This window comes from Ambystoma mexicanum, chromosome 4p, assembly GCF_040938575.1.
Source record: "Ambystoma mexicanum isolate Mex_15411 chromosome 4p, UKY_AmexF1_1, whole genome shotgun sequence".
Classification (NCBI taxonomy): Eukaryota; Metazoa; Chordata; class Amphibia; order Caudata; family Ambystomatidae; genus Ambystoma; species Ambystoma mexicanum.
The window spans coordinates 281,218,365-281,233,562 of NC_090927.1; the positions used below are offsets into that span (position 1 = coordinate 281,218,365).

General features: G+C 44.3%; 1 protein-coding gene across 2 annotated transcripts in view; it reads right to left on the reverse strand.

Annotated features, from left to right (window-relative positions):
• Positions 1–15,198, reverse strand: part of LOC138453203 (adhesion G protein-coupled receptor F5-like) — a 939,048-nt gene that overhangs the window by 361,085 nt on the left and 562,765 nt on the right. For both annotated transcript variants that reach the window (XM_069605830.1, XM_069605831.1), the window contains exon 12: positions 11,641–11,853. In XM_069605830.1, the coding sequence (XP_069461931.1) occupies positions 11,641–11,853 (213 nt within the window). The remainder of the gene's footprint in view (positions 1–11,640; positions 11,854–15,198) is intronic.

Below are 15,198 nucleotides of genomic sequence, written 5' to 3' on the forward strand. Positions count from 1 at the left end.
TGGACAGATCAGATTGAAAGCTGGATAAACCTGCCCCGGCGGCACGTGTGCTACAAACACTGCAAGATGACTTGGTCTGGCAGATGTATGGAGAATGAAGCACCCCCAAGAGAAACAGTACTCTCACTATTCCGCCCCACAACAGCTGTCTACGAGGCTAGGCATAATGATGGAAATGGTGCAGGCAGAATATAAAGCGAGAGTCCTGTCAGACCACTCGCCCTTGGTTGTTGGCTGGCAATCCCGCCCTCCAAGAGCAAGGATCCCAACATGGCGGCTCCGAGCAGAGGCGCTTAAAGATCCTGTGTTTAAGGAAGACATAAGGGAGGAGATCATAAATTACTTTGAGGTGAATACGGGTAGTGTAGACTCGGCGAGCACGTTATGGGAAGCCTTTAAAGTGGTGTTGCGAGGTGTAGCCATAGCAAAGTCTAAAAATCTGCAAGGAGGAATCCTAACTGACTTACATGCAGCAGAAAGGGAGTTGGAAAAAGCGCAAAGGGAGAATGAGGATACTGGAACAAATACGGAGCTGATACTTCAATTGCAACAGACGTGTGGAGAACATTGGGATAGGTTGTGTAAGCTGAATTATAAGAAATACATAGAGAGACAGCACGCGGGCGGAGATAAAACGGGAAGGCTTCTGGCATGGTTATATAAGAGCGAAATCCCCAGACCCACCATTAGGACAATAACAAGAGACGATGGCAGTGTAGCTGACACCCAGGAGGGAGTTAATCAGGAGTTTGCTACCTACTACAGGGGACGTGGGGGAGGATAGTCAAGAGAACATAAAAGAAACATTCGAAGATATAGGTCTGCCCAAGATAAGTGCTGAAGAAAGGGAAGAGTTGGATGCACCAATCACTTTGGAGGAGCTAGAAGCGGTAGTGAGACAACTTCCTAATAGTAAGACCCCAGGGGCAGACGGGCTTCCAAGCAAGTTCTATAAAGCATACACAGAAGAAGTGCTCCCCCCAATGCTGAATATGCTAAATGAAGCGTTTGAGAGGGGACTGCCAGAGTTGGTCAGGGAAGCAGTTATAATTCGGCTTCCTAAGCCCAATAAGCCTGGAAACAGCTGTGGCTCCTACAGACCACTATCAATGCTGAATCAAGACAGCAAGATACTAACAGCTGTCTCGGCAAGCAGACTGCGAAGAGTCATAGACAAACTCATACACCCGGATCAGACGGGTTATGTTCCGAATAGAAACATAACTCATAATCACAGGCGACTCCACCGAGTCATCGAATGGGCGGGTAGGAACGAGGGTGCAATGGTAGTAGACGCGGTAAAGGCTTTTGACTCTGTCAAGTGGCCATGTCTGCTGGCGGCTCTGGCGGAATATGGGATGGGGCCCGGATACATAAGATGGGCAAAGATGTTATATAGTGAGCCGTTGGCCAGAGTTAAGACAGGAGCTGTACTTTCAGAGAGATGGCGGCTAAGCAGAGGTACTAGACAAGGGTGCCCATGGTCCCCTATGTTATACATATTAGCTCTGGAGCCTTTGGCTATATATCTTAGACAACAGTATGACACTGTAGGCATTGAAGTGGGGGGGAGCGACACTTGATCTCCTTGTATGCAGATGATTTGCTATTGTATCTGAAGTATCCGGAGGAGAATCTCCAGTACATCTTAGAGGTTATGGATCGGTACGCGGGGCTGTCTGGCATAGCAGTGAATCCTCAGAAGTCTGTCATTTTCCCGTTAGGTAGCTATAAGGGAATCCCTGTAGAGCAGCTGCCGGTGCTGCAAGCCCCTTGGGCCGTTGATACCTTTCGGTACCTTGGGATAGATGTGTATCATACGGTCGAACAAGAACATAAACACAACACGGAGGTAGCCGTAGCAAAAATTGGGAAAAGTAGGCAATTTTGGGGGAAGCTGCCGCTAGCGATGATGGGGCGTGGTGCAATGCTTCAGATGGTGGTCCTGCCCAGACTTCTGCATTATTTTGGAAACATTCCATACCTCATACCTGGGAAGTTTTTTACCAGGTTAAACAGTATGTGCAGGGACTTCTTGTGGCAGGGCACTAGGCGCAGGGTGGCACTGTGGAAGTTGCAGAATTTTTATGAAAAAGGAGGGATACGGCTCCCTAACTATGAGGCCTACTATGTAGCGAGCCATTTGCAGTACATTGCTAAATGGCTCTCGGGTGAAGGAACCCCTGAATTCAGATTGTTTAGTGCAGACTGTGCCCCATTTTATTTAAAAGAAGTGTTCTGGTTGTCCGAAACAGAACTGCAGGTGCGCCTTAGGATGTTGATGCTTGGATGCAGGATCTGGTGCCGAGCGTGCCGGATGATGGAAATCCCGGCTCCGTGCTCCCCGCAGATACCGCTGGTTGCACTGGCCAGAGGTGATGTGCAGCTACGGATGATGATTAGAAACTACTGGGAATCGGTGGGGTTGGCAACTGTGGGAGATGTCTGGCGGGAGGGAGTAATCATAAATTTTGAAGAGCTGGGTGCAGAAGCAGGACTACACGTAGGTCAGTATATTACGTATCAGACTGGTGCGGGAAATTAAGAAAACTTGGCCCGAAACTGTACTTGAAGAAGAGCCAGATGGTACTGTAGACACAATATATGATATAACAGAGGGAGGGCACGAGATTTCAAGATTGTATGAAATGCTGATGCTTAAGGTTGGTAAAGAACCGACACAACTAAGATTGGACTGGGAAACTGAGGTGGGGGCCCCGATGGAGGATGGGATGTGGGAGCGTGCTTTGGGGTATCATAAAAAGGTGTCGAGAAATGCTAGGTTGAAACAAATACAATTATACACTACGCACAGGGCGTACATGACACCCCTGAAGATATCAAGTTTTAAAAATGCAGGTAGACAAGCATGTCCCAAATGCGATGAAGAACAGGCCGACATGGTACACATGTTTTGGTCTTGCCCTGTGATTGAGCGCTTCTGGAGCAAAATAGCGGCGAAACTTGCGGATAAAGGAGTCACTCTGGCTGTAGATTCAGCCTGGGCCTGCCTGCTGGGGGGGTTCCCTAGATCGCAGAAACTAAAGCATGTTAACAAATTGAAGGACTTGGCATATGTGCTTGCAAAAAGGAGGATCGCCATGGGGTGGAAAGCTTGTCATAGACCGCGGGTGGAGATGTGGTGGCAGGAGTTGCAAAGGTGGGCGGAAGCAGAGACCATTGTATGGCAGGAGGCAAGTAAGATAGGAGGAGAAGAAGAGGTGGGAACCCTATTGGCTTGGAAATCACTGATAGCGGAACTGTTCAGAACAATGTCAGATTTGGTGGATTCCAATGCAAAACAGACCCCACCATGCTATGGGAATACAGAGTGAATTGAATTAAATAGGCTCGTAAGGGGGGTGGGATATGGGGAATAGAGATCGAATTGTATAATGAACAAAGTGGAACTGCATTATTGAATCTTGCACTGTATATTTGGTCTGTTTTGGTTTGTTGGTTGGAATATAATAAAATTGTTTTAAAAAAAAAACCTATCAGTTTACAAATTGAAAATAGGGAGATACCTCAGAGAATGTAAAAATAAAGGTACCGTCCTTTCTTCAGGAAGACTTGGCATAGGTACCAAGCACTTTGTGGACCAGCAGTCTATAGGACGTTGGTCTATTGAAGGAGTATGGGCCATCAACATTAAATTGAAGCAGGGAGCTATTTTACCTCACATGAGACAATATCCCTTGTCAAAAGAAGCTGACAAGGGTATGTATGACACTACTGCCGCCTTAGTGCGATAAGGGATATTAGTGCCATCAAAATCCCCATGTAACGAGGCTGTGTACCCAGTGAAAAAAGCAACAGGAAGGTTGCTGAGATTTATTCAGGACTTAAGATCCCTGAACAATATTGTTGAGGCAGAGTTCCCCTTGGTTCCAAACAAAGCCACAATACTGTATAATATTCCATTCAAAGCTAAACATTTTACAGTGATTGATATAAAGATTGCTTTCTTTTCCATCCCCTTACATGAAGAGTCCCAGTATTTGACCTTGTTCACTTACCGCAGTAATTAAATTAAAACATACTTGGTTGCCCCAGGGGTACTGTGAGTCCCCCTCAGTCTTTAACCCGGTGCTGCAGATGGACTTAGGAAGCATACAGTAACACAATATGTAGATGACCTTTTAGTGTGCAGCAACACAGAGGAAGAGTGCAGGAGAGATTCAATAAAACTGATGACAGTACTGGCAGAAAAAGGCTACAAGGTTGACAAAGAGAAAATGCAATATTGCCAGGAAGACATATTGTATATGGGTCAGCAGAAAAGTGACACCTGAAAGAGCAGAAGCAATTATGAAAACATACAGACCAGAGACAGTGAAAGGATTACAGCAATTTATAGGTCTTTGCAATTACTGCAGGGCATGGGTTTCTTGACTACAGCATGTATGTCAGACCGCTTTAAAAGGGACTTAAGGAGGCAACGTGAGAAAACAGTGATATAGCTTGGACAGGCAAGATGATAGATGCCTTTCATGAATTGAAGCTAGCCATTAGCACAGCTCCCGTGTAAGGGATCCCTGATTACAATAAATAATTATTTTTATTTTCCCATTCAAATGGAGTAATGATGACAGCTGTACTCACACAGAAAACTGGCATGGGACACAGGCCACCAGCATTCTACAGTGGAATCTTAGATCCAGTAATGAGAGGACATTATCCCTGCAAGCATGTATTGGCAGCAGCAGCCTTTGCAATTGAAAGACCTGCCAGCATAACTATGGGATGCACAGTTACATTATATGTTAAGCTTGCCCTATTTGCTATCCTTGAAAAGCCCAAAAGCACAATGACCACACAGAGCTTCTGGGTATGAAGCAAAAGTATATCCAAACCATCAATTAAAATTGTCAGGTGTTGAGTGGTGAATCCTGCTAGATTTATAGCAGAACCAGTGAAGTAAGGGGACAACATGCATGATTGCACTAAGTACACTGAATACTATGATGAGATACCACATGTCAAAGAAAATGCCGTGCAAGTGGGGATAATTCTCTTCATTGACAGGTCCTTGTCAATAGACCAGAACATTGGGGAACGACGCAGCGGGACAGCAGTAATAAAAGCAAAACTGAATGATAGCTTTGAGCCATTGACAAGTGCGAGATTGCCCGTGCATTTCTCGGCACAAACAGCAGAATTGGTAGCGCTGATTTTGGCACTCAAAACGCAAGAGGCAGTCACGGTGTATTCCGACTCTACCTACGTGACATCAGCAGTACATGTAGGACTGTCACGTTGTTATATAATAAAGGGTACCTGTACTACCACCGGTCCTCCAGGTAAGTAATAAAACAATATACAAAAATGGACTGTGGTAAATGAGGCTAAAGGAACAATTTTCACGACAAACTGACCATACTTTTTCAAACACAAATGTATTCAGAAAAAATATTATTGAATTTCTAACACTCTTTACTCATAGAGCACATACATTTGTATAAACTGCACATCACCAGATTCGTTCCACCATACATACACAGTCTCATTCATACACATCCAATGAGCACTTTTCATGCAAAAAATGGGTAATCAAAAACCCTAAAAAAGCATATTAGTATAACATTTCACTACACCTATAATGGCTACTAGTATGTATTAGAGTTCGAATAGCATCTATGCTTATTCACCATATCTACATATGTTTCGGTCGTTCACATAGCAACTGTTGCCTAATATTTCTCAACCTCCTTCAGGATAGGGGTAGATCTTCAATATTGCCTAGCCCAATGGTATCAACAGGTGGAAGATGTCTTCCGGCACAAATCTCCAACCACTCAATGCTCCAAGGTAAGGAATTCTGAGAAGCCATCCTTTATAGTACAGTGGAGTCAATTTCTTATAGAATCCCACCAAGCCAACATCCAGCTGAACTTTCAGTTGTACGTCCAAGGTAGGTCATATAGCTCTCCTAATCAGAGTCGCCACTCAAATACCAATTAATGGCTTTGTTATGATATTTCACTGTCCCAGTGGTGTACTTCTCTGCAGGACTTGGGTGTCCAATATATTCCGTGAGCTCAGCTCTCAGCAATTACTTTTTCATCAGAAAAAGAAACTGAGGAAATGCTAAATCAATTGCAAATGATGTGCCCTCATTTAACACAATTTATCATAAAAAGCACATGGAGACAATGAACAATACATATGTCACATTCACACAGTCGATTCAATATAGTGAGAATAATTATTTTAAAAGTACCGATTGTGCAATCAATTTACAAATACAACAAAATGTACACATTGAGACAGATTCTCAAAACGCAGTGCAAAATTAAGGAGCGCAGAGAATGCACTCATTTCATTTGATCTTCTTTCATAAATGCTTAGGCCACCTTATTCACAAAGATGGCCTGAGCATTTCTAGACGCCCGGACTGTAGCACAAAGATGTGCTGTCCATTCCCCTTTCATACATTGCTCCCGACACCAATGTATGACAGACGTGGTTGCTGGGAGCGAATTTCACCAAAAAGTATGAGTCAGAAATTTCATGATTTGAGTCTCCCAAAGTGCCTATTTCAAAAGGCGCAGGGGGATGACACTAGTTTCTGGACATTTTAAAGTGCATCGTATCTGTGAATTTGGTATGTGCTTTAAAAGGCACAGAAACACCTCATTTGTGCAAATGCGCAAAGGGGGGAAAAAGGCATCTAAACGAGACGATCTAAGAACACCAGAGAGCACTGAGGGAAGAGGGCAGGAGCCCTATCCCTCCAATCCAGGAGAATCCAGAAGCACCAGATGGGAGCAGCAGCACCACACTGACCCGCTGTGTGCACAGCGCCACCAATGCCCAATATGCCATACGTGTTAGGATTATAATCTTGAAATCCGTGCATAGGCCATCCTAGCATATCCTGTGCTATTTTAGTTGCAACTTGCTTTCATCACCAAATACGAGCTCGACCTGCCTGTCCTTTGCCGTGCAATCTTCTGCCTGATCCAGAAATAGCGGGAGCATCGCGGCCCCAGATTGAGGAAGTGGCTTAGTTGCTCGTTGCTAGGCAACCAAAGCTCTTTTCACCCCGCAAAATACACCGGCAGGCGGAAACGCTGGCCTTTCGACAAAGGCCTTGTTTGCCCCTGTCCGCCTCGGGGCGAGGAGGGCAACAGCCCCTGGGTGACTATCCGTTCCAAAATCTTTCTGGCCACACAAATCCGCCATAACTGCTGCATTCACCATCTCCACGCCATCTCAAACTAACATCACTTCTGCATGCATGACCTGCAGCTACCTCATCGCAAAACTTGATAAGAACTTTTAACGTTTACAGTATGTATAGAAATGTTTGCATTCAGCCTGTCCTCGCACACTTGTTTGCCTTTGTTCATTACGTGATTGCCACCCCCACTGTGGTCATATATTAGACGCCTCCACCTACAGCCGTGAATGCTTACTTTGCATTCCACGCTGGGTTAATTGTACCTAGCCTATTTTAACCTTAGTCAAATTACTGTGTGCTGCATTAGCCTTTTACCAAATATTGTATTAAATTTATCATGTATTACATTAGCCTGTCTGTTACCGTTTATTACACCTAGCCCACTAGAACTTCAGTGAATCTGTCAAGCAAGTCATTAGCCTGTTACCAAGCCCCGTTTCCAGCCCACCATAGCACTAGTCATATCTCAGAGTATTTTATTGCATGTAACCTACCTCAACATTAGCTACATCTGAGTGGTCTGCACTAACCTGCCTGATACCGCTTACCTCCAATACAGTTCAGTGCATCTTACCTGTCCTGTTATCATGTACTGCACCTTGTATCACATCTAGCCTACCCTGATGGCATATTCTGCACCTAATGTACCCAGACGCTACGCACTACATCCAGACTCCTTAATCACTGTGTAGCGCACCTAGTCCATTTGACATCCAGCACTACCTTTAGCTTGCCTTGTTACCACGTACCATACCGAACCTACTCAGATAACTGCATTTAGCATATTGCATCTAATACATTCGAACACAGCAGATCTGAGCAGCCTTGCTCACTGATTACCGAGCATAGCACCTAATCTACCTAACACTAGCCGCCTACCCGGCTCATCTCGCCCGACTCCAACACAGCTCCTGGACAATAACTACTGCCTCCCACTCCCATGGCGATTCGTGATAACCTCCGATACACCCAAGGGAGTACACCTCCTAACTACCCACTAACCACACAGCATCCGTTTTCCACCTTATTCCTATGTATTTTCTGCACACTGACGATTGTACCTGCCCCACTAAACTTAGATAACTTGTCCTTCAAGCTATTCCATCACTTACCTCTGACCTATAGCCTCACCATGTTCGATACTTACAACACCTCAAATGCACCAGGTCTCACCTCCTTCAGAAATGCGAGACTTGGATCTCGCACCTCATCAGGACTTCTTGCTTAATATAAGCCACAGAGGCTCACCCAGACCAGCACCACTGACACGTCACCTCCCCCTCTTACTCCGACCAACAAGATCAATGCTCTTCCATCACAACTAGAAGGCACCACTTTCAAGGGAGTCCTTATTAATGCTAGGTCACTAATTGCCCATGCATTAGACATTGCAGACTTAGATCTCCTGGCAATCACAGAAACGTGGCTACACCCAGCTGCTGGCCCAGCTCTGATGCTAGCAGTCCCAGATGATTATACCATCTTCAGGGCTGATCGAACCACAGCAGAACAGACACTCCTTATCCACACTATCTATAGACCACCTAGCCAACTATCTTAAATACAAAATCTAATTCACAAATACTACTCCTAGGCGATTTAAACTTAGGCCTACATGACAACTCAGATACTGACGCTCTAGCTATCCAAAATACCCTCCATGAGCTGGGTTTTTCACTAAGGATTTCCGACCCAACTCACTGCAAAGGCAGAACTTTAGACTGAGTAGCAGACTTTAACTGCAACACCAAAATATTAGCTAACACTCCTTGTGCTTGGTCTGACCATAACGTAATTTCCTTCGAAATTCCGCACTCCAAATCTCCATCTCCGAAGGACACCCAAGCTCCACCAACATTAACTAGAAACAACCGCCTAATCTCCTTAGAAAGTATACTCCCTTTAATTCAACCCATCATTCAGCAAGAGTTGCCTCCAGACTTAGATCCTGCCGCCATGGTAGAACTATATAACCAGAATCTATTAGACGCCTTAGACCAATTAGCACCCCTCAAATTAAGGAAAGCCAAACCGGTAGCACACCTCAACAAATGGTTTACTTCTGAATTGAAAACATTACGCAAAACAAAAAGAAACGCAGAAGCGTCCTGGAAAGAAAAACCTTCATCCCCAAATAAGGATCATTTTGTAAGCCCCTTCACCACTTATAAAACAGCTATCTTTGAAACTAAAAGGGAAAGCTATAACAATAGAATTTCCAACGCCAAATCTAATACTAAGGAGCTTTTCACCATCCTTAAAGAATTAGAATCTCCCATTGCACCACCTGACTCGTGCAAAAAAGATGCCCTCTGTGTACCAACATCCAAAAGGCTCTTCTCAATAAAATTACACTACTCCAAACCAAAATTGAAGCAAAAAGGGCCAGCCTGACGCCTCCTACCAAAACGAGTAGTCGTAATCCTCTGCATTCTAAGCATAGTCCCCAATCCGCCTCACCTATCACTCCAAATACAATTTTTAAATGTACGCCTGTCGCCCCTCTAGGGGTTGAATCTATCATCAGAAGCCTTAAACCTTCCAGGTGTCAAGCCGATATATGTCCAGCCTCCATCATAAAAGAAGGTGAAAATAATTTGCACCTTTCATCACCTCCTTTATAAACGCCTCCCTTGCCTCCTGCAATGTCCCAAAAAATCTTAAAGACTCATGGGTCATGCCACTCATCAAAAAGCCAAATCTTGACCCGAATATCCCAACCAACTTTAGACCAATTAGCACTGTGCCTTTTCTTCTAAAAATCTTAGATAAGGCTGCATATATCCAAATCCAAAACCACCTTGAAGCAAACAAACTCCTTGGCCTCAGACAATCGGGCTTCAGACCAAGACATGGGACAGAAACAGCCATCAAAGTAGACGAGGTAGCAAAAACCCTAGGTTGCTACCTAGACTCTGCCCTAAACCTCTAAAGACAAATCAACGCCACTGCCTCATCTACGGCTTACACATCTAAACTGATAAATGCCTGCCGACCATTTCTGAACTCCAACAGTTGTCTCACTCTTGCCAGAGCCCTCATAATGTCCAAATTGGACTGTTGTAACACTGTACCTGGGCACCATTCAAAAGAATCTACACAAACTTCAAGTATTGCAAAACAATGCTCTTAGGGCAGCAATTAACATTCCTCATTCTAGTCACATTACACAAATCAGACAAAACACTAATTGGCTCCCGATCCAAGACAGGATCATCTTCCGAATACTCACGATCACCCACAAATGCCTCAATAACTCAGCGCCTAAATACCTGATGAATCCATTCTCTAGGAAAAAATCCATTAGGCCCACCAGATCTACTTACTCCCACTGCCTAAACTTTCCCACCTTCAAACTAAACAAAGCAGGGGTTCCAGCTTCCCGGTCCTAGCAGCCAAGACCTGGAACAATCTCCCACTTGCACTACCAACCGATCCTGTGTTCCTACCTTTTCGAAACAAAACTAAATGCTGGTTATTCTCGCAACCCACCTAAATGACCACTCTGACCTATCGTGATTTCCAGACCCTGCTACCCACTCGACTATGCTCCAGAGCCTTGGTAGGTCTCACTCTTAGGCCATCCAAAGCCAGTTGTAGTCCTACTCCAGTTCTAACCATGAACCTATCTCTACTGTACATTTTGTAAATCTCTAATACTGAGTATATATTTGAAAATGTTAATTACCTTTACATTCCAATGTATAATTTAATGTACTTTGTGTTGTACGACTGCATTTAACTTTGTAACATGTACCTTAAGAAAAGCGCCCAGATACCCTTGGGCTTGGTGCGCTATACAAGCAAATAAAACAAACAAACAAATAAGATGCGCTTGTTCAGATGCCCTTTGTGAATTGGGCTGCAAAGTTTTTGAGCGCAAGTGAGGAGATACGCTACCACATCTCCTCCCTTGTGCCAAAACATTTTTTGAGAATCTGCTCATTGTGTTCATTTAGACATAACAGAATCATACACAAAGTCACTTAACACGTACAAACATCATCTAAACATCTATTGTTCTTCATGAATGCTGATTGTTGCAGTTCATTATTCAGAAATCTGCAATATTAATCTTATTTCAGAACTGCAGTTATTTAGTCTACAGTTCACAAACACATTTTTTCTCTCTTCTTTTTGTAGTTAATGGGCAACTCGAGTTTTGGCAATCAGGCAACTGTTTTTATATCCCACCTTCTTCAGAACCAGAACATTCACCAAATCATACCATCCTAAGATGTAGTTCTAGAGCAAAATATTATATTACAATATGTACGGTTGTAAAAAAGATTGTTTTCCTTAATCATCCATTATCTGCCATTTATTGAAACCATAGCATAAACTGGTGAACATTTTAACACAATTGTCATCAGACCGCTGAAAAAGGAAGGACTACACTCTAACAACATGGTTAAAAACGACCGGACACAATGTTGAACATAACTACCACTCACCGTTCCACGTCCGTGCCACGTTTGGGATACTAAGCGTTGCATTGTTATTTTTGTAGTAGTAAAATTGAAGGTCACTTGGCAATACTGAGATTCCGTCGTTTTTTACTGCTTGCCATGTCATGCTTTCAAAGTTTGTTACACTGCTTGCACAATTAAGCACTAAATCATCTGTTTCAGAAATGGGTGCAGTTGGCCCTCTTATTGTTACCGTTGCTGCAAAAAGAAAAGATACATTGATTATATATTTTTAATTTCAGAAAATGTATACTGTGGCTGGAATGTCAATGTCAAAATGAAGGGCATAACTAGGGCTCAATTTCTTTATATATTTTTTAATTTGTAGAGCGCACACTAGCCCGAATGCCTCTGGGCGCTAGTTACATGAGAGAACAGTGTTTAAAATCAATACATGAGAGTAGGACTATATGTGTGAGGTTCAGTAAGATGAGAGGCCCATATTCATAAAGGAATTACATTTGGATGAATTTTACTCTAATATTGGGGGGACATTAAAAGCCACTATTTGTTTTCATCAAGATTTTATTCCTGATGTATCTACTATTTGACTGTATTAATTTATGTTATTGATGATTTGTTGTATAAGCATCCACATATTACAGATACAATCTACTTCATGGAGCAGCAGAGAGGAGGCTGGTACAAAACAGGTTGGATGATACAGTACAATGAGTGCAAAACATGGAAGGTAAGCAAAACAATATAACGGCAGTGAAAAGAAGGATGGCGAGGGGAATGTGGGTAGACAGCATTAAGACAAAGAATGAACCTTCAAGCATAGTTAGTTACATCAGAAAAGAACATGAACCGGGTGTTCAAGCGCTAACCCAGCCGTGCGGGGATTATGGGAAGTGAAAAGAATAGTCCAGATATAAGGGAGAGAAAGCAGCTGAGTAGGAGCTCAGACAGGATCGCTCAGGCAGGATAATTTACCCTGTGTTTTCTGAGGACACAAGACACACGAGAGTTGAAAGATGTAGAAAAAACGAAAGAAATGACTGATAGTGATCCAAGAAAGAATGTGAAAGCACAGATGGCACAGCGCAAGCTATGGAGACTAACGCAGAGACACTGGTGTATGCAATTGTGCTGCATTCCCCTAATAGGCTTCCAGGTATAATGGAATAAGTAGCGAGTACTGAGCTCGCTCCGCCACACAAGATGGCATTGCTTCATACAATGGCAGCCTCACAGTGGTTAAGAGACGATCAAACCAGGTGACTCACTGTTTGCCTGCCCCCAAGATGCCTGCCATGTCACTGCTGCAGATGGCATTCTGTAAGGAATTGTCATCTGGCAAGGGTGCAAAGCCCTGGCCTTTTTATTATTTTATTAGTACATAATATGATGCGGGTGATTCCTTATCGAAAGGGGTAATCTACTAACCACATCCCCTTTAGTCGCAACTCCATGCCAAAAGCATAGTGAACTTGGGTTGCTGCATCAGTACCCTGAGCCACAGCACCTGCTCTGCTTATGGTGCAGAGCAGGTTCCAAAGTCACAAGATTCCCACTCGACCGCAAAGTCACGGCAGCACAGGAGCAACATTTCAGATATGGCCCCTTTACCCAAACTACAGTGATCATGCTGGTGGCAGGGTAATCTCTAAGAATAAGCTATGCCAGAGTTTAGACATAGTGCATGGCGATACTTATGATCACGGCTGCCATGTCCCAACTGATATTGACATGCGCCATCTCTTGTGAGTCAGCTCTGCTGTGGAAGGGATTTTGTACTCGGGTCAGACGGGTCAATACTGCCACACGGCAGGACAGAAAAGCAGAGGGCCCAGCCTCTCTTTGATTCTCTTTGTGAGGGCCGGTAACTTCTTTCCGCACAGCAGGAATCTGTCCTGGGCCCAGATATCAAAGGAGCACACCCATTCAAGAAGCATACCCTCACACCAGGGTGCGTCACGTCCAAAGGTCTTAATTGTCGTTAGGAGGGAATGGGGTGGGAGTAGGATAGGCAGGAGTGCTCTGGACACTGGAAAAAGCCTTCCAGCATCTTCTTTCCACTTCCTCTGGAGCAAAACACTTTAGTGCAAGATCACCAGGGCAAAGTCCAATTTAGCTAGGAGCAGGGATTGGCCCACTAGAGCAGTCTAGCTTTAGACCAATCAATTGTGGACTTGTGTCTTTAAAAGAAGGAGTCTTGCAGCTCTTCAACAGAATTCCCTCAGTTCCTCAAGGATCCTGTAAGGCCAAAGAGACGTTCTGGCCATTCTCACCTGGACTTCCTTTGGGACAGTTGCACTGTCCAAAGACCTCCGCCGGAGGTGAAAAAGGAGACATCCAAGAGAGAAGAAAGATCTGTCCCCTAACCACTACCAGGGAACATCAGTAGTAACCAGTGCTGTGGACCATGAACAGACATTCTACAATGGATCCTCTGTGCCAGAAGAGCAGACCCTGAAATAGATGTATCCTGTCCTTGAGTACTTTGCAAAGGCCTCACAGAAACTGGAGTGCCAGACCAGCTAAAGCTCCCTGTTCTATTGCACCGAACCAGTCGCTCCATGTTCCTCACATACTGAACAATAGGGAAGGTGCTGATGCTCTTGTCTGCGTTTCTCCAACTAGCCAAACTATTGCACTGCATCTAAACCAGCTCATCACCAAATTGTGTACTAGCAAACCAACTCACCTGATAGGCCCCAAGCATCTGAACCTCCGGAGAGTCACTCGCCGACCCTAAGCGAGGGTTACAATCACATCTCGGTCCAGCTAGCCTGAGAACAGCTGCCTTATATTTAGCACATTGATGCACCCTCGATCACCACTTTAACAACCATCGCTCGCCGACTCAAACCACTGGAGCGTCACTTGATAACCTCTCCCAGCAGCCAAAGTCCGAATCGGCCGGCCACCTGTGAAGTGTTCTTGGGACCGCCTACCTGCATCATTGAACTGCCATCATTCGACCGCACAGAGCACCTGCATTCAACCCTACTAGACGTTTGCTTGCTGCCAGGGCCTCCACGATCCTACATGCCTAACTGAGCCTGATCAGGTCGCATCAATGTTAGAACCCGGTTCTGATGCATCAGCCCACCAAGAACTGAATCCAGGTACTGTGACAATGTACTGCTGCCACAGTCCAACTGGGCCTTAGGCACTTGTTAGGCCACAATCACTCCTGTTTTTGAGCCAATATCCGTTTTATGGGACTACCTTACCTACCACGCCTGGAACTATGCTCGGAGTGCTTCTTTTTCCAGGATGTTGCATCTTCTACGTTCTTTCCTTTTGGGTGGGACCTTTGTAGAGTAATCTATTTTCGTTCTAGTTGCAGATGGTGTGTTTCATTAAAGTGTTTACATTGTTATAGAATCTTGATCAGACATTCCATTTATTTTGGACTGTGATAATGTGTTGTTTGGGTCACTACTGGTTCACCTTCACACCCCTCTTGAGAGAATAGCCTTCCCTTGAACCGCATTACCACAAAAGGCAAAGGAGGTACATCTCTTGATTGTCCCTCTTTTACCTTTAGGATTGCATTGTGTGGTTTTGTTTGTAGAAGTGTGAGTTGTGAGG